The 18,630-nt window shown below is 65.1% G+C and overlaps 1 protein-coding gene across 1 annotated transcript; it reads left to right on the forward strand.

The window, feature by feature from the left end:
- The first annotated feature begins 7 nt into the window (after positions 1–7).
- GABRD (gamma-aminobutyric acid (GABA) A receptor, delta) lies at positions 8–10,318 on the forward strand. Its single transcript, XM_012657485.1, has 9 exons — positions 8–144; positions 5,383–5,495; positions 5,783–5,850; positions 5,934–6,154; positions 7,678–7,760; positions 8,164–8,301; positions 8,973–9,128; positions 9,287–9,498; positions 9,760–10,318. The coding sequence occupies exons 1-9, from the start codon at positions 77–79 to the stop codon at positions 10,051–10,053; spliced, it is 1,353 nt and encodes a 450-aa protein (XP_012512939.1). The 5' UTR covers positions 8–76; the 3' UTR covers positions 10,054–10,318.
- The last annotated feature ends 8,312 nt before the right edge of the window (positions 10,319–18,630 follow it).

Here is an 18,630-nt window from a genome sequence, read left to right on the forward strand (position 1 = left end):
GCGCCGCGGCCGCCGGCGAGGCAACTTCGCGTGCGCCCGAGGCGGCCGGACCCGTCCCGCGCCGCGCCCGCGAGCCATGGACGCGCTGGCCCGGCTGCTGCCCGCGCTCCTGCTGCTCTGCGCGCGGCGGCCCCGCGGCACCAGGTGAGCGGCCCGGGGCGCAGCGCACGGGTGGCGGGGAGGGGGCGGGAGCTGCTCCGCGCGGGGCGCCCTCGGGCGGGGGCGGGAGTCTGGGCTGGCCCCAGACCGAGCTGCTGGGGGGAGCCGGTGCGAACCTTGGGAATCCGGACCCCGCGCCTCCCGCCCCGCGTCTCCCCCGCGGGCGCCCCTGCGAGCGCGCCCCGCCGCCTCCCGGTCGCCGACGAGGCGCCCCCGGCCCCGGCGCTGTCCCCCGTCCTGGTGCTGAACGCGGCGCCGCGGGGCGAGACCGGGCGTCGGAGCCGCTCGCGTTCTTCCCGTCCCGCCCCTGGAGAGGTCCTTGGGTCCCGGCGCTCACCGCCCGTCCCTGCCCGGCCGGCGCCCTCCAGGCGCGAAGCTGAGCGCTCGGGATGGCAGGAGCTGCAGGGAAGGAGGAAAGATCCGAGAACACAGGCGGGAGGCTGCTCGCTTTCCCGCGGGAGCTGAGCTGCCCGTGAGCTTCCTCCGCGGCCGGTGGGTCTGGGACGGGCGCGGGAGGCGCGTCCTGTGCCGCGGGGGCCGTCAAGGAGCGGCGGGCCCGCACGCCCAGGGTCCGCGATCAGGAGCCCTGGAGAACGGCAGGGACCGACTCCCAAGTGGGCAGGTGGCTGGCAGCCAGGTGCCCTTGGCAACGGGGAAGAGGCTCAGGGTTTCTTGTTAGCTACTGGGGGGCTGCCTCCCAGAGAAGGAGGAGGCTAAGGAGAAGGTCCCCTCAGCCGAGCTCCCTCCCTCTGGCTTCCAGCCACCACACAGCCCCCACTTGCTACCCTCCTCTGGGGATGAGAAACGGGCTCCCAGGTCACCTAGGCATGTGGGGTCCCAGTGCTGAGCCTGGCCACCTTGCATGGGAGGAGGGAGAGGCCAGTCAGGGGCCTTTTTGCAAATTACCTCAGTGCAAGGGCTGCAGGAAAAAACAGCACAGACAGGTCCCCCAGCATTGTGGATTTCGTGCACACTGAAGACTGCTAGGGACCAGAAAGGGCTGAACTTCCCCCTGTGTCCTGGCTGTGGGCACTCAGGCTGAACGCTGGGGCGGGGGTGTCTGGGTTCTCTGTGGGTGGGTCCAGCTGGGACGTGGCATCAGGCTGGAGGCCACGGGTCATCGCTCTGCGCAGCCCCTGTCCTCGGAACAGCTCTGTTCTGTCTTCAGTCCCGGTGGGCCCTTCTCCTTTTCCTCTCCCCACTTCCAGACAGTGGGGGGGGAGGGTAGCACTGAGATGTGGCCACGGATGCAGGCGCTGGAGGTGCTGGGACAGTGCCAGCCCTGGCCCACAGCCACTTAGCCAAGGGTGTGATATTGAAATGGCTCCGAAACCCCAAAGTTTTAGCCCAAGTTCGACACCAGCACTCCTTTAGTGGCAAACCCTGCCCTGTGCTGACAACCCTGATTGTCTGTATTTATCCTCCTTCCAGGGCCCGTGTATACATTCCCTGCTGGGAAATTCTCCAGACCCCCCCAAGTCTGCAGATGCACCCTATCCCCATTCTAAAATCTGAAAAATTCTGAATCCTGACCTGCGTCTGGCTCCTGGGGGCTGGTGAGGTCTTGTGCACTGTTTCCCTGGGCAGGAAAGCTGGCCGGAGGGCGCCTCTGAGTCGTCGTCGTGTCCGTCCCTGGAAGGGGATGCGGCGGGCGCCCTGCACGGTGGTGGGTGCGCTGCGTGCTGAGCTCCTTCTCACTCTCTAATTAAAAATAGTTACCATCTTGCTCCATTTTAAAGTCTCTCCTTTTAGATGATTGCATGCGTGTGTGCTGGGCTCGACCTCCTGGTCGTGACTTTAGCCTGGCAATGACGCCGCCTGGGGAGGGTCTGAAGGAGCTCCCCCAGGTGGAAGCAGCTGCTGGCACAGCCCTTGGTGACAACCTTCAAACTTAGCAGGGTGCGTCCCATCAGGGTCTGTGTCCCCTCCACTTAGAAACCAGGACAGCTGCTCTCCCTCCTTCCCTCCCTCAGTTTTTGGGTCCAGTCCCTGGAATGGTGTCAGAGGACCATGGGAGCCACTCTGGCCGACACTCCTTAATCCAGATCCCAGCAGCCCCTAGTGGGAGAGGCTTGGGGGGTAAGAAGGGCGCACTCGGCCCGGAGCCTGAAGACCTGCACACAGGGCTGAGCTCGCCGACTGTGTGCCTACGTGGGTGGCCCTCCAGGGCTGCAGCACCTCCTCTCCCTGGGAAAGCTGTGCCGCAGCTCCCACCTCTCCAGCGTGAGGTGCTCCTCCTTGCCTTGGTAACTGAGATGCCAGTGCGGCTTGTGTTGCTCTAAAAGCAGAGCTGTCAGGATCGTGGGCTTGTGTGTGCGCGGTGGAAAGATGCTCGGAGGGAGGAGGATCCATTGCCTCGCTCAGCTACACCCACCCTCTCTTTCTGTTCTCGGAAGCAGAGACCAGTGACGGGGTGGGCTTGTTTCTCAGCAGGGCCGAGAGGGGAGGAGGCCTGGTGACTCACCAAGAGCAGCCCAGGTGGACACTGCATGTCCTGGTGCCCACTCTGCCCCATGGGTGTAAGTCCTAAATCCAGGTGTGGACTTGGAGCCTGGCGCATGTCTCTGAGCTTCTCTGTCCATCTACGCAGAGGAAACCCAAACCCAGGCTGACGCGGGGCCCCAGGGCCACCAGCTGAGCCGGCAGCTCCCTCCTAAGCTCTCTGACTTAGCCATCAGAGCCCAGCGCCCTGCCCCAAGACCAGCTCCCTAAGTGCAGAGTCTGTGCCCGCCTGCCCCGTTGGTTCTGCTGCCCTGTGACAGAAAGGGCCCTTCGGGGCCCAAGTCTGGCATGAAGCGCACCCTCCCCGCGCCGTCCTCTCTGGCCACTGCTGGGAAGTGGCCGGCCACCGTGCTAGGTGAGAAACGACGTGGGGCTTCGCAGCCTGCTCTCCTCTTGCCCCCAGCAGACGGCGAAGGCTGTCCTCCCGGCACGCGGCCACTGCAAGGGCAGCTTCCTGACCGGGGCTTGCTCCTGGCCCTGCCCCTCACTCTGCCAGCGGGCCTGGGACTGGGGCGGAGGGACGGGGCACACATGTGCCTCCACTCTGAGACAGGCGAGCCACGCGGCCCAGGAAGGACGGTGTCTCCTGATGGCCTCGTTCCGGGCAGGCTGGATGGCAGCTGGGCTAGTCCAAAAATAAAGTCTCCTTCGAATCCTTTACATCTGACCTTCAGGGTGTCATTTTGCATTTTTAATTGTGCTTTACTCAGGCCAGGACTTAATTTAATTCCGTCTTATTTAGACTTTGTTACCAAAGCACCCGCCCTCTCGCCAGCCCTGCGCCAGGCCCCGGTGCGGGCCAGTGGGGGCCGTGTCTGTCTGGGGTGGACGGCAGCCCCAGACCTGCCTGCAGTGGCTCCTCCTGCCTGGGATGGGGCAGCTCAGGAACTTCTAGTTCAAGGTCAACCTCTTCAAAAGGCCAGGGAATGACACAAGAAGAGAAGCGGTCCAGGTCAGAGGGGTGGGCTGGGCTCCCCACCGCAGGCGCCTCCCCAGCCCAGGGGGCCCTTGGGGGCTTCCAGGGCCCACCTGAGTGTGAGGTGCCAGGAGGGTGGAGGGTTCTGTCTGGGAGGACGCAGGGAAGGGCAGGGGTGTGTGTGCCGTTCCCAGCGGCACTGCCCGTCAGTTCCCCGAATCCAGAACTGTCTGTTTAAAATGTGAATAGGACCCTGTTGCTCCTTGGGGTCCCCCACTTACCCTGGCGCACAGGGCCCTTGCACCCCCACCTCTGCCCTCCTTGGGTCCTCGTATCCTTTTCCTTTGGGCTCCAATGTGGCTTCCTCGGGGCTGTAAGTTCTCCCCGCCTGGGGTCGTGGCCCCCTGCCTGTCACACGAAACACACCTGCTTTGCTGCTCCCCACGGGACTTGGACCTCTGTGGGGACCTGGCTGCAGCCCTCTGTTCGTGGCCCAGTCGCGTCCCTAGACCGGGGCGGGCACCCACGTTCACCCCACGGACGTTTGCCACCCTGGTGGTTGGGAACAGCTTCCTAAGGGGCCTGGGGCTGCATCTCACGCAGGACTGGAGGCGAGGGAGGCTTGGGTGGCAGAACCGGCTTTCGGGAATGAGGTGGGAGGGGCCGGAGGCCTGGGGTCGAGCCCCATCTGGGCGGAGGGGGCAGGAATTGCGTGGCAGTTGCTGGGTCTGGGGTGCTGGGGAGGAGGAGGGGTGCAGGGAGAGGCTTGGACGGGGCACTACCTGGCCCTGGGGGAGCAGTGGGGCCTGAGGAGCTACAGCCGGAGAGACAGGGTGGGCCAGGCTGCAGCACCCGCCACGGGGAGCAGTCGGCAGGGTAGTGGAGAGCGGGGCGTGGAGGGGTGTGGCTGGGGGAATTGAAGTCTTCTCTCAGTGGCCTGGCGGGGTGGCCCAGCGTGGGGCGCCAGGCTTGAGGCCGTGTCTGAATTGGGCCGAGTCTGTCTCTAGGCTTGCGGGGAGCGGGGGCCAGATCCTGAGCCCTCACCTCTCCCTCAGGGGTCAGGCCTCGTGCCCCAGAGGGCTGTGCTCAGGGCCCCCCGGGACTGGCCTCCCCCATGGGCAAGACCGTGTGTGCTTCCCGCGTCTGCCGTAACAAATGACCACAGACTGGTGGCTTAGAACAAGAAGTCTGTTCTCTCCCAGCTCTGCAGGTCCAAAGTCTGAAACCAAGGCATGGGCCGGGCCGGTTCCCTCGGGAGAGTCTGCCCCAGGCCCTCCCCGCTTCCGGGGGCTGGTGGCTTGTGGACGCATCACTCCCGCCTCTGGCTCCGTCGCCATCCTGTGGCTCCTTCCCTGTGTCTCTGTTTTCTCTTATGAGGACACGGGCACTGGCTTTAGGGCCCAGCCTAATCCAGTGTGGCCTCATCTTCACCAACTACACCTGCAAAGACCCCGTTTCCAGATAGCCTCACATTCTGGGGTTGAGGGTGGACGTGAATGTCGGGGGGTGCCGTTCCTCCCAGTCCAGTGAGCGGGGGGCTGTGGGGGCTCTGGGGAGCTCCGTGCTCTGGCAGCGCCGTATGTGGGGCCCAAGATGCCTCCCTCATGTTGCCGCTTTGAGCCACACGTGGGCACCCCTGTGGCCCTGCCCAGGACGGGCAAGACGGGCACAGGCTGAGCCTAGAAGTACATGGCCACTCGGGGCCCAGGGGACCCGGCCTGGGCCTTCCTGGAGCGGACAGAGAACAGGAGGCGCTGGGCCCTGGCACCCTGCCTGCCTGTGACCCACCGGCCTTGCATTCCCAGAGCGATGAATGACATTGGTGACTACGTGGGCTCCAATCTGGAGATATCCTGGCTCCCCAACCTGGACGGCTTGATGGCCGGCTATGCCCGTAACTTCAGGCCTGGCATTGGAGGTGAGGGCAGCCACCCAGGGCCGGGCAGGCAGGCCCTGCTGGAGCCCGGGCTGCGCTCTGGGCTGGCAAAGGGGCCCAGTCTCCACCTGGCCTCTATCAGGCCCCCGATGGGGACAGCTGGGAAGGTGGAGGCCGAGCTCCCCAGGTGCCTGGTGTTCTCCCCGATCCGGCCTCCCCGGGCTCCTGCGGGTGGAGCGCCTGGCCTGGCAGGACAGCCAGGGGTGCTGGGCCGGAGCCCACGCTGGGGCCACCTCAGCCCCTCCTGGGGCCCCACTCCTTCCTTGCAGGCCCCCCTGTGAACGTGGCCCTGGCCCTGGAGGTGGCCAGCATCGACCACATCTCGGAGGCAAACATGGTAGGTGCCCGGCCAGCCGCTGCCCCCGGCCCCGCGCCCCGAGGAGCAGAGCGAGGGCCGAGCGCTGCACCGCCCCCCCACAGGAGTACACCATGACCGTGTTTCTGCACCAGAGCTGGCGGGACAGCAGACTGTCCTACAACCACACCAACGAGACGCTGGGCCTGGACAGCCGCTTCGTGGACAAGCTCTGGCTCCCCGACACCTTCATCGTGAACGCCAAGTCCGCCTGGTTCCACGACGTGACCGTGGAGAACAAGCTCATCCGGCTGCAGCCGGACGGCGTGATCCTGTACAGCATCCGGTGAGCCGGGCCTGCCCCCCGGGCCTGGAGGGAAGCCCAGCGGGCCCAGCGCCGGCTCCCGGGACCCTCCGCGGCTGGAGAAAACTGAAGAGGCTTCTGCCGGGAGCTGGGCTGGGGCCGGGCAAAGCTATTTATATCCCCGCAGCCGGCAGCTGCTCGGGGAGCATCCGCTCCAAGGTTGCCGACGGGAAGCCAACAGATGTGGCTTTTTGGCCAGCACGGTGCCTTTTCGTTTTTTTTTGAATGGGGTGAAATCCGCATAGCATAAAATTAACCGTTTTAAAGTGAGCAATTCGTTTGCGCTTTTAGCAGATTCACCGTGTTGTGCAACTCCACCTGTGTCTAGTTCCAGAACATTCCATCTCCCCGAAGGAGACCCTGTACCCACTGAGCAGTCACTCCCCGCTCTCCTCCCCCTGGAGCCCCACAACCGCCGATCTGCTTTGTCTGTGGATTCGCCACTCTGGACATTTCACGTAGATGGAAGCACACGCTATGTGGCCTCTTGCATGTGGCTTCTGTCACTCCGCGTGATGTTTTCGGGGTCCGTCCCCCACGTGGCCTGTATTCGTTCCTCTCTGTGGCCGGGTGGTATCCACCCGCCCTCCCGTCCGTCCGACCCCTGTGGGGGGCACTCAGGTGGCTTCCGCCTTCATCAACTGCGAATAGCGCGGCTGGGGGTGCGGACACGTGTGTTTGTGTTAATGCTTGTTTTCAGACACACGCCTTTTAAAAATGGAATTTGTCGACAACTTTTGAAAAATCAGAAGGTTTTACATAAGAACCTACATGTCTGGTCTCTCCTGGAAAATCACAGCTCTTGGCAGCTCTGGGCCTGTCCCCAGGCTGCTGCCAGCGTCCCCTGGGCCAGCGCCTGGGGTGCTCAGGCTGGTCCCTGCCTCCTGGGCTGCCATCTCAGTCAAATAGTCGAGTGTTTTGAACAATGAAGAGAATGAGTGAAAGGCAGTCTTTTTTTTTTTTTTTTGAGACAGAGTCTCGCTCTGTTGCCCAGGCTAGAGTGAGTGCCGTGGCGTCAGCCTAGTTCACAGCAACCTCAAACTCCTGGGCTCAATCAATCCTCCTGCCTCAGCCTCCCGAGCAGCTGGGACTACAGGAACGCGCCACCATGCCCGGCTAATTTTTTTTTCTATATATTTAGTTGTCCAGACAATTTCTTTATATTTTTAGTAGAGACAGGGTCTCGCTCTTGCTCAGGCTGGTCTCGAACTCCTGAACTCAAATGATCCACCCGCCTCGGCCTCCCAGAGTGCTAGGATTACAGGCGTGAGCCACCGCGCCCGGCCGAAATGCAGTCTTGATAGTCCTAAAGAAAGACCACAGATGTCTATAAAGTTGGCCACAGTGTTCGGGTTTTACCCAGAGGCTGGCAACTTGCAAACAAAGCCTCAGCGGGAGCTGGGGCCCCAGGCGCCCCCAGTGAGCAGGGGGCAGGGCAACTGCCAGGTTTCTGGGGGCCAGCCTCGCCACGCGGGCCTCACTCACCTGCGTGCGTGTCTGGGCAGGATCACCTCCACAGTGGCCTGCGACATGGACCTGGCCAAGTACCCCATGGACAAGCAGGAGTGCATGCTGGACCTGGAGAGCTGTGAGTGGATGCTCGGGACGGGCGGGCTCCTGTCTGGGAGGGGTTCTCCAGCGGGCAGCCGGGCCTGGACAAGGCTGGCCTGGTGCAGGGGACAGGGAAGCACCTGGGATAGGCTTCTGCTCGAGCAAGGAGCCTGGGCGGGAGAAGAAGGGGCCGCAGAGCCTGGAGCGGCTCAGCCGTAGTCAGCGCCCTGCCCGGGGAGCTGGGCTGGGGAAGCCAGACACACACAGGCCCGTGTCGCTGGGCTGGCCTGGCAGGCCCCTGTGTCGCCCGGCAATGGTGACCCCACCCTTGCCCCATCCACCTGCCTGGAGGTGCCAGGTGTGGTCCCAGAGCCTGGACGGGCCTCCTGCGGGGGCCGCGGGGGGGGGCCAGGCTGTGCCCACCTGCCGGCTCCCCGCAGACGGCTACTCCTCTGAGGACATCGTGTACTACTGGTCGGAGAGCCAGGAGCACATCCACGGGCTGGATAGGCTGCAGCTGGCTCAGTTCACCATCACCAGCTACCGCTTCACCACCGAGCTGATGAACTTCAAGTCGGGTAACGCGCTGCGTGGCCCCTTCCTTGTGGGCGGCCCGTGCTGTTCTCCTGAGTTTACTGGAGCCACCAGCGGCTCGGAGGGCCCCGAGGGCGCGGCTGGAAACCGCTGACCTGGGAGCCTGCTGCCCCGCGCAGGCCGCACCGGCACCAAGGGCCCTGAGGTGCACCGTGAGGACACGGGTCGGGGTTTCCCTGTCCTTCCTGGTCCTTCCTCACTCCCAGCAATGCAGGTTTGGGGGAGCCCGAGGGTGCGGGGGCTGACTCTAGGCCTGCAGGGCTCAGGGGCCAAACCTGCCCCGCCCCCTGTCTTCTGGCCCCTCCTCCCCTGCCGCTGCTGCTGGCCCGGAGCCCGGAGCCGGTGGGCCGGAGCGTGGCCAGCCGGGCACAGGGGGGCCGGAGAGAGAGAGGTAGGCCCTCCCCGCTGGCCCGGGCCCCAGGGACAGCTCGGCAAGGTTGGGAACAGCAGTGATGCTGGACTCCTCCTCCCCTTTCCCTCTGGGTGACCCGCACGAGCCCCCCAGGCGGTGTGGGCTGGCGGGGGAGGCCGGGGCCCAGGGTCTCCCTTCTGAGCCTGGCAGCGGCCCCCAGGGCCCACCGAGGCCCCTTCTCCCCTGGAGTCCCACGGGCCGGGGCGGCAGGGAAGGCCGGTCTGACTGTGGCCGTCCGGGCAGCCGGCCAGTTCCCTCGGCTCAGCCTGCACTTCCACCTGCGGAGGAACCGGGGCGTCTACATCATCCAGTCGTACATGCCCTCCATACTCCTGGTCGCCATGTCCTGGGTCTCCTTCTGGATCAGCCAGGCCGCGGTGCCTGCCAGGGTGTCTCTGGGTACGGCCCCGCCTTCTCCCGGGCCCTCGGGCTGGACCCTGACCCCGTCAGCCTGTGCCCCCCGGTCCCCGCACCGTCCTGGGGTGGGCTGGCAGACCCTCCCTGTTGCTGGGGCTGGTGGGGAGTGGCGGCTCCAGCGGTGGCTCTGCCCGCCCCAGGCATCACCACGGTGCTGACGATGACCACGCTCATGGTCAGTGCTCGCTCCTCCCTGCCCCGGGCGTCGGCCATCAAGGCGCTGGACGTGTACTTCTGGATCTGCTACGTCTTCGTGTTCGCTGCCCTGGTGGAGTACGCCTTTGCACACTTCAATGCCGACTACAGGAAGAAGCAGAAGGCCAAAGTCAAGGTCACAAAGCCGAGGGCGGAGGTGAGAGGGCGGAGGTGAGGCCGGGTGAGCGGGCACCTGTCAGGGATCAGAACCAAGGTCGGCCCCACCTGGCTCCAGGGCGGGCAGTACCCTGGCCCCAGCCAGGACCCTGCGGAGGTCACCTGCGGCCCGGCCTGCGTGGGTCATAGTGGTGCTCGCCGAGCACTGGGGGCTGAGCTGCTGCCCAGGCAGGGGCCTGCGTGGGAGCCCCCGCGGCCCCGGAGCTGTGCTGCGACGCTTGGCCCCCCCCGCCCCATGCAGATGGACGTGCGGAACGCCATCGTCCTCTTCTCCCTCTCCGCCGCTGGCGTCACCCAGGAACTGGCCGTCACCCGCCGGCAGTGCCGTGTGCCCGGGAACCTCATGGGCTCCTACAGGTCGGTGGAGGTGGAGACAGGCGAGACCAAGGAGGGGGGAGCCCGCTCGGGCCAGGGCGGCATCTGCGCACGGTTCAGGCCCATCGACGCGGACACCATCGACATCTACTCCCGCGTCGTGTTCCCTGCGGCGTTTGTGGCCGTCAATGTCATCTACTGGGCGGCGTACACCATGTGAGGGCGTCTCACCTCCTTGGCGGTCCTGCTGCCGGGAGGTGCGCCAGGAACTCCTGGAGGAAGGACCCTGGGATCGGCCTGCCCTCTGCGAGCTTCAAGGTGACGACGACTGGCCCCGTGAAACAGGAGGAAGCCTTGGCCCTGAGCCGGGCCCCCAGCCTTGCCCAGAGACCAGCCTGGGGTCCTGCGCAGGCACAGGAGGCCGGGTGCCGGCAGAGCGGCAGAGCCAGGCCCGGCGCCGGCCCTTGGGGAGTTGTGAATTCCTAGACCCAGTCGGCGATCCTCATCGCCAGGTCTCTGAGCCATGGGATTGGGACCAGCGGCGGGAGGAGGCGGGACAGACATCTGCCCTGGTGCGAGGGCGGAGAAGGCCTTCGGGAGGCTCTTTGGCTCCAGCATGAAATAAAGCTCCGGCCCGTGGCCGGTTCTTTGTTGCTACGGCTGCAGCGATGCGTCCTGTCTGGCTGCTGGGAGCACCGTCCTCCCACTGCAGGCTCCGTGGGTGGCATTGGGTGGAGCAGTCGTGGAAGCCACGGAACACTCAGGGCTGGACACGCACCCAGCACAGGGAAGCAGCGGGGCGGGGTCCCAAGAGGGAGGTTGCCGCTGCCCGGAGGACAGGGCTAGCGGAGAGAGCCTCGGGCAGGACAGGAGCCAGCGTAGGGGACACTGGCTTCAGGCAGCTGGTCTCCTCGTCCATGTCACTGGGCTATGATGGGGCCATTTTCTCAAGTGGGGACACAGGTCCAGGGTAATGGGACAGCACACTGAGCTCGTGGGCAAGGAGGAGGGAGCTCAGGGCTGGCTGGTCCCAAAGACACATGCTTTTGAGACGCCTCCCTGAGATCCTGGGACTCCACACCCAACTTGGGGACAGAGACTCGGGGACAGAGGCTCAGGACAGACTTGGGGACGGAGGCTCAGGCAGAGATGTGCGGACACAGGGCTCAGAGGCTGCGTCCCAGAAGAGCCATGGTGTCTGAGGTGTTCAGGGCAGGGTGGGGGTGCAGGCACCAGGAGGGGTTCAAGGACTCGCCCACGCTTGGGCCCTTGCTGGGTTCCCGGGGCCCCGGGTGCCACTGTGGTGCCCTCTTGGATGTGCTGATGGGAACTCGGGCCACCAGCCCCACAAACACCCCACAGCCCTTCCCCACCCGCTGCCACCAACATGGACGCTGGGTGACAACCCTGCAGCCCGAGGACCCTGCAGTCACTGGGGTGTCTGACAGGCAGCTCTTAATAAGGGGGCCTAGATTTTCCATGGCACTGGGTCATTACACGCGCAGGAAACAAAGGGTGCAATTAGAACATGTGTTCAGGCTCTGCCGCCTGCTGCAGAATGCAGCCCACCATGCCAGAGCAGGGTGGCAGCCTGGCCATGGCGGGCACCAGTGGGTCCCCACTCCCACTGCCACTAGGGACCTTGATGGTGGCATGTGAGCCACACGCCCTCAGGCGACCTGGCCTGCAGCGGCCCCAGTGGGCTTCGCTGGCAGAGTGATGGCCTCCACCGGGGCGGGGGGCGGGGGGGCGCCCAGGTGTTCTGCCCGGGGCACCGGGCCAGGCCACAGCTGAGGGCGAGGAGGGCCCCGGCCTCTCCGCCCAAACCACGGCCTAGGACTCCCCCTCTCTGCCTCCGCTCAGAGACCCCTCACCTCCTAGCGAGCCTCCTGCAGCCTGGCTGCCCTTTGGGCCCCTGCTCTAAAGGAGGAGGCTGTGGGACTTGGCGGGGTTGTCCCAGGGGGTGGGACGGGCCAGGGACCGGGGTGGTACAGCCTTGCCGCAGTGGACCTCGGGGTGAGCAGAGAGCAGGTGGCCGAGGAGCAGCTGAGCGGGGATCTAGGTCAGCCGGGGCTCCGGGCCACCCGCGGACAGCAGGGCAGCCAGGCCCGGCCGGTCCCTGTCCACTGAGGCAATGTCCCTGTGGAGGCCGCTCTCCCCTTCCCACCTCCACCCCTCTGCTCCCGGGTCCCCCTGCAGGGTGGCTGTTCCCTCTGCCTGGGAACCCAGAGAGCTGTCCAGGGGCGGGGCCCACGCCCCCTATAGTGCAGGACTGTCCCCCGCTGCCTCTGCCCCGGCCACCAGGATCCCGCCCCAGGGAGGGGCCTGGACCCACGGATGGCCGGCGGAGCCCTCTGCTGCCGGGCCCTGCCCCCCCGCCCGCCTCTGCCCTCTTTCTCCTGCCTGTGCCCACGAGGAGCTATTTAAAGCCGGCCTTTGTGACTGCCTGGCACCCACGCAGCCAGGCCCACCCAGGCAGCGGCAGTCACACCCGCCGCCTGCGGCTGCCGCTGCCCACGGACTTCAGGCCAGGAGAAGGGACGGCAGGGCTGACGCCTTTGAAACGCCGACTTCTGTTCCGGCAGTGATGACAGAAGCAGGCCGAAGGCCGGTGAGGGGCACAGCGCACAGCGGAGAGGAACTGCGTGGGGAGGAGCTGCAGGGTCTCCACTGCAGGGGTACCTGCCACAGAGGTCGGCGGGCGGGGAGGCGACGGGGCTCCGTGTGCGCCTCATCCCGGCAGGGACAGGCCCTTGGGTCCTGGCGGCTTCCTGGTCTGCCAGAGGCTGGACTGAGTGTCTGAGCAGGGACTCCTAGAGGCTCCCGAGCGCCAGTCCGCTCTCCCCCAGGCCAGAGGCTGGCGGTGGGGGCGAGGGCGGCTGGTGTCGGGGAGGGGGCTGCGGCGAATGCCGACCGTGCCCAGGTGTCTGCCCTGGACCCCCAGGTGAGGCCGGCAGGCACACACCTGGGGGTCCTCCTTCGACTTCCTCATAAGCAGAACCTGAGACAAGCACCTGGGTGCCGGGAGTTAGCCTGGGAGGGGGTTCCTCAGGCCGTCGTGGCAAAGTTCCACAAACGTGGAGACTTAAAACGGCAGAAATCTGTTCTCTCCCGGTCTGGAGGCCAAAAGTCCCAAACCCAGGTGTGGGCCAGGCTGGTGGCTCTGGCAAGGACCCTTACCAGCCCCTCCTAGCTCCTGGTGCTGCCAGCAGCCCTTGGCCTTCCTTCGCTGTGGAGCTGGTCCCCCCGGCCGTTCCTTCCTGTCCCCTCTGCTCGTATGGGCACCTGTCGCTCGGCTCAAGGCCACCCCCTTCAGAACGACCGCACCTTAACTAGCCGCATCTGCGGAGACCCTGATTCCACGCAAGCTCACGCTCCGAGGTCTCGGGTGCACGTGAACGTGGTGGGGGTGGGGGCCGATCCACTCAGCACCGAGGGCGGCTGAGCCCAGAGACAGAGTGACAGAGTGGGGAGCAGGGGCAGGGGAGAGGAGCAGGCGGGGAGCCCCCAGAGCCTCCTGGTTGTCCTGAAGGTGGGCGGCTGGGGCTCCCACCCCACTGCCCCTGCCGCAGGCTGCGCACAGGGCCCGGGCGTGCTAGCGGTGGCACTGACGGCACACAGGTCTGTCCCCCGCGGCCACTGGCTTTTTTTTTTTTTGAAACAGACTCACTTCCTCGCCCCAGGCTGGAGTGCAGTGGTGTCATCACAGCTCACTGTAGCCTCAAATTCCTGGGCTCGAGCGATCCTCCTGCCTCAGCCTCCCAAGTAGCTGGGACTACAGGCGTGTGCCACCGTACCCGGTTAATTTTTGTATTTTTAGTAGAGACAGGGTCTCGCTCTTGCTTAGGCTGGTCTCGAACTCCTGAGCTCAAGTGATCCCCCCGCCTCAGCCTCCCAAAGTGCTGGGATTCTGGGTGTGAGCCACCGCGCCTGGACAAGCTGCTTAAACCGGAGGCAGCCCTAGGTGCCGGCTCGCTGCTCACGTCTGCACGGGCGAGCTCCGTGCTAAGCGCATCTGTGGCTGATTCTTCGTGGTGGTGGTGGTCACAGCAGCAACAGCAAGGCCACAAAGACCCCGGAGGGTCTGCGGGTGTCCCCAGGCAGGAGGCCATCACTGCCCCCAAGCCGCGCTCTGCCGGCACTCCTGCTGGCCTAGGCTTCCTGGGATGCCCGACCCGGTCCCCGCAAGGGCTGTGTCTCCGTCGCCTTGCCTGGCAGGCTGCAGCGGCCCCCTCTGCGGCCCCCGGACCTGGGAGCCCCGGAGGTGAACACCGTGCTCCGGGTGTTTTCCCTGCCCCCGCAAGGCCCTCTCTAGCTAGTCAGGTCGCCCCACCAGGGCAGCCACCCCTGCCCGTGCCCGCTGGTCCGCCAGCGCGAGCGCCCCACACTGAGCCTCACTCCCGACAAGGACCAAGCGGACGAGGCAGGGGACAAGGGCAGTTTCGGAGACGTTGGCTCGGCCTTTTCTGCCGTGGCAGCTCTTACTCCACGGGTTCAGGAAGGGACCTGGGGACCAGGACACAGCCCAGGCCGGGTCCGCAAACCCACTGGCCGACTGCGAGGTGCACGTACGTGGCCAGGACTGCTTTTATCACGTGGTCTCTGTGAGCCACCAGCACGCCTGGGGCTACGATGGCATTCAGGGTCCCTTGGCGGTGGTGTCCACTCAGACCCTGTATCCGAAAGTCCTCCTGACTGTGGGTGTCCTTTCTCCAGGGCACGGTGACTCTGACGATGGCAGCAGGAAGAGGCTCGGGGGTGTCCTCGTCACGTGTGTGTGCGGCAGTGCAGGTCCTTCCCGAGGGACCGAGCCTCCCACACCAAGAGGGCTCTGGGTCTGAGGACAGGCTCCGATCGGGGACCGAGAGTCTCGGTTCCCCACTGCCTTTGCCGTCAGCCTCGTCTTCCTGGCACGTGGGGGTTTCTGGTTACGCAAGTCAAGCAGCCCGAGGTGGCTGCCGGCTCATCCACTGCAGGGACACGGCAGGCCACGAGTCACAGGTCCCCGTGGTTCAAGGCACCTGGTTTCCCCGTGGACATGCCCCGTTGCGTAGCTGCACCTGCCTCGCCTCTGAGGGTTAGCGCAGCCACGCCACTCCACTTCCGGACCTCGGTGGCATTTCCCCCCACTGTGAACGCTGGTGCACGGCTCGGCCAGGCCTGAGTGACGCTGGGGCCCTCGACTGGCACCTCTCGCGTTGCTCCGGGGCGGGCTTGTCTTCCGGACCCTCCTGGGGCCCAGCGGGAGGTGGTTCCCGCGGTCTCACTCCAGTGGGCCCAGTCCCGAGCCTCGGACCTGTCAGGCCGTTGGGGCTGCCAGGACGCGGCACCGCAGACCGGGCATCTCACGCTTACTGCCCAGGTTGCGGAGGCTGCAAGCCCAAGACCAGGGTGCAGCACGGCGGGTTCTGGCGCGAGCCCTTGCTGGGCGCAGACGGCTGACTTCTCGCTGCACCGCGAGTGGCAGAAAGACGCGGGCTTCTCGGCCTCTTCTCACCGGGTTGTGAGCCCGCCCTGGGGCTCCACCCTCACGACCTATGGCCCCACCTCCAGCTCCAGCACACCGGGGATTTGAGTCCAGCCTGTGAATTCCGGGGGACACAGGCATTCGGTCCACAGCAGACTCCTTCCTCATACTCTTCCCAAAGCATCTAGTGTGGCGACCTCGCGTCTGTGGCCACCGTTCTGTCCCAAGTGAACTGGGACTGGTTCCACCTGCAGGTGTCAGATCCTCAGACACAGGGGAGTGCTCCCAGCTCAGTACCCCTCCCTCACCCAGCACGTGCCCCCATCCGACACCCTCCAGACCGCACACAGCCCCCACTCCTTCCAGTCCGTGTCGGCCGGGGACAGTGGCAGCAGTGAGTGTCCCTGACACAGACACCTGCATCCCTGCCCAGCCGTGCTGAGACGTGGCCCAGCGGTGGGTCCCGGGTGCAAAGAGAGCAGGAGCAGGTGTCGAAGGGGACCAGCGTCCCCCAGAGAGAGATCCAGGTCCCAACCCCGGTACCCGTGACTGTGGCCTTATTTGGAAAGAGGGTCTTGGAAGATGTAAGTTAAGATGAAGTCATGCAAGATCTGGGTGGGCCCTAGGACCACCTACTGTAGAAGGCGGGGCACACAGGGAAGGACACGTGTGGACTCGCGGGGCAGATCGCAGCAATTCTTCAGTCAGCCATGCAGCACGCAGGGTCGCCAAGAAACCGCCATCAGAGAGAAGGAACCAACCTGCCAGCACCTTGATTTTGGACTTCTGGAGCCCAGAGATGGGAGGCAGCGAATTTCTGCTGTCTTGAATCGCCCGCTCCATGGTCGCCCATCGCAGCACCCACAGGAGACTAACACAGCAAGCGCGTCTCGCAGGTGTGTCCCTCAGACAGGCGTTTCAGGGACGCTAGACAGGGGACGCCTCCTCTCTGCTCCTCCAGCGAGTGGGGTGTACATGGAGCACGGGATGGTGAATTCACTCCGGATGACCCCAAACTGGGTCCAGGTCCCATGCACGAGTTCCCCACAGGCCCCAACCTTGCGCAGGAGACCTCACGGCTGCACGTTCAGTCTTCTCGGGGGGCTGCAGGAGATGAGGGTCTCTCCAAATGTCCTGGAGAACTTTCTGCTTTCCCCAGGCACCCTGCTCGGCCTCGGCCGGGCTCTGCAGGCCGGTTGTCTCCTGCAGGCTCTGCCAGCAGGACCTTGTCATCGTCACAGCGAGCCACCCGACTCCACGCCCATCCTGAGAGCCTGCTTTGTGAGGCCACGTCCAAGGCCAACCGTCTCAGCCTGACGGAAGGACGTCGGGTGCGAGCGGTTAATTTGGGAGGTGACCCCAGCACCTGGGGGTCGAGGCAGGAAGGGGGAACGCGATGAAGTCCGTGCTACGCAGCTGAGCCACCTGCGGGGAGTCGGGGACAGTTCTCGGCAGAGCAGCCACCGAGGCGAGGGACGGGGCAGTGAGGCACTGCCCGTGTTCCGGGGGCTTCCACCACAGCTGCTCCGGAACTGGAGCAAGCCGAGGGCACCCAGAGCGTCCACAGCCAGGACGTCAGGGCTTCCCGGCATGACGAAAGTAACATCGGGGAAACGAACACGCTCTCGGTGCACGACTGCTACGTGCCAGCGCCCAGAGTGTGGCTCTGGGGCCAGCCGGGCGGAGTCTCAGCTCTCCACTTGCTGTCCGTGGGCGCTTGGGCAGTTACTTACCCTCCCCAGGCCCCAGCGCCATCCTCTGTGGCACCTTCCTCACTGGCTGTGAGCATCCACAGATACGACCTGGGGCCATGCCCGGCACCTGGTGCCACCCAGCAAGTGTCCTTTACTATCAGTTGGCCCAAGGCAGCCATCTGCCTGGTCAGAGAGCAGCACCTTTAGTATTTAGGTTCCGACACTGGCAATAGGATTTGCAGCCAGACAATAGCCTCGCCGTCCGGACTGAGCCTTGAAGGCTCCCCGGCCTCTGTCAGCTCCCATTTGACACACCCGGGGCTCTTCCGGGGACTCGCTCAGGGTGTGCGCCTCCGTGTGCTGTCACTGAGGCTCCTTCCCCGAGGAGAAGCATTCACCCTGAGGAATGTGCACAATCCACCTCTGCCCGGCCCGGGGACTGCAGGGAGGAGGATGCAGCCACGGGGTGGCAGGAGAGGACTCCCGCCAGCTCATGCCACCCGGTGACCCCACTCATGGGCTTCTGCAAACACCATAGTTGGGGCTTTGGTGTCCGGAGAGCTGGTTTGCCAGACGGCACTCGGCACGTGCCAGGCAGGGGGAGGGACGTCCAGGGCAGCACCTCCTGCTCCTTCTAGACTCAATCGGCAGGTGCAGCAGTGTGGCCAGCAGGGTGGGTTGCGTGGCCATCCTGAGCCTAAGGGTGCCGGTCCTGGGTGCACTGAGGCTGAGGGACAGGCCTAGGAGGGCTCTGGGGACAGGCAAGTGGACGACCAGACGTGGAAGGCAGCCAGAAACCCTGCCGGGGGTGGGTCGTGGGCCCCCAGGTCGGGAAAGAGAGTCCACGACCTCCTGCTGGGAGGGCTCCGTGGGTCTCTGGTGTTTCTGCACAGCTCACGGCAAGGATCGCTGCTTTTGGCTCCGGGCTCTTTCTCTCCGAGGATGTTTGTAGCGTGAACGGCTTGGAATTATCTCCCTCCAGGGCAATTGGTGGGTTTGTTTTCCATCCATGGTAAAATATTTGAGCCCCCTAAGCTCAGAGCAGGTCTCCTGTCACGTAACGAGCTGTGCACACGGTGGGCACATCCGTGTGGCTTCTGCCAGATCTGGAGACGGGGGCCTGGCGCAGACCACCTGCTGTGCTGTGAGCAATAAGATCTTTCATCTCCGACCCGGGAGTCTTGTGTCTTCTGCCGGCATCCATGAGGCTGAGGCGGGTAACTCACCAAGTCCCCGGCCCTTCAGTTTTAGAAGCTCCTCAGCCCCAGGGTCAGCTGCGGTGCAGACAGGTGCCCAGGCTGGGGCCACCTGTCGTCCCCTGGCAGCCCCAGGCCGGCCTGTCCACAGCAGGCACAGCAGGGCAGGTCTCCGGAACTTTCCCACGAGCCCTGCCCTCCGCACCCAGATGCCGTCTTTGGGGGACGGTAAGAGGGATGCAGGCTGAACGGAACCCGAACGCCTACCTGAATGATGGGTGCAGGTGGGCTTGGGGTATTTTCCTCCCTGCTGCCTCCTAACTGGGGAGCTTGAAGGGTCTCACCCCTGCCTGTGTCCCCCCTTCAGAGAGTCTGGTGGTCCCTCCCTGGATGGGCAACGCTCTGCAGCCAACCTGGTGGGTGTCGGGGTGGCCATGGGC

This window comes from Propithecus coquereli, unplaced genomic scaffold, assembly GCF_000956105.1.
Source record: "Propithecus coquereli isolate 6110/MARCELLA unplaced genomic scaffold, Pcoq_1.0 Scaffold544, whole genome shotgun sequence".
In the NCBI taxonomy this organism is placed as follows: Eukaryota; Metazoa; Chordata; class Mammalia; order Primates; family Indriidae; genus Propithecus; species Propithecus coquereli.

Excerpts from the sequence above, each read along its gene's own strand:
- GABRD (XM_012657485.1), top strand. The coding sequence starts at position 77 with ATGGACGCGCTGGCCCGGCTGCTGCCCGCGCTCCTGCTGCTCTGCGCG. Across the intron at positions 7,761-8,163 it reads CATGCTGGACCTGGAGAGCT|ACGGCTACTCCTCTGAGGAC; the intron begins GTGAGTGGATGC and ends GGCTCCCCGCAG. Across the intron at positions 8,302-8,972 it reads GCTGATGAACTTCAAGTCGG|CCGGCCAGTTCCCTCGGCTC; the intron begins GTAACGCGCTGC and ends CCGTCCGGGCAG.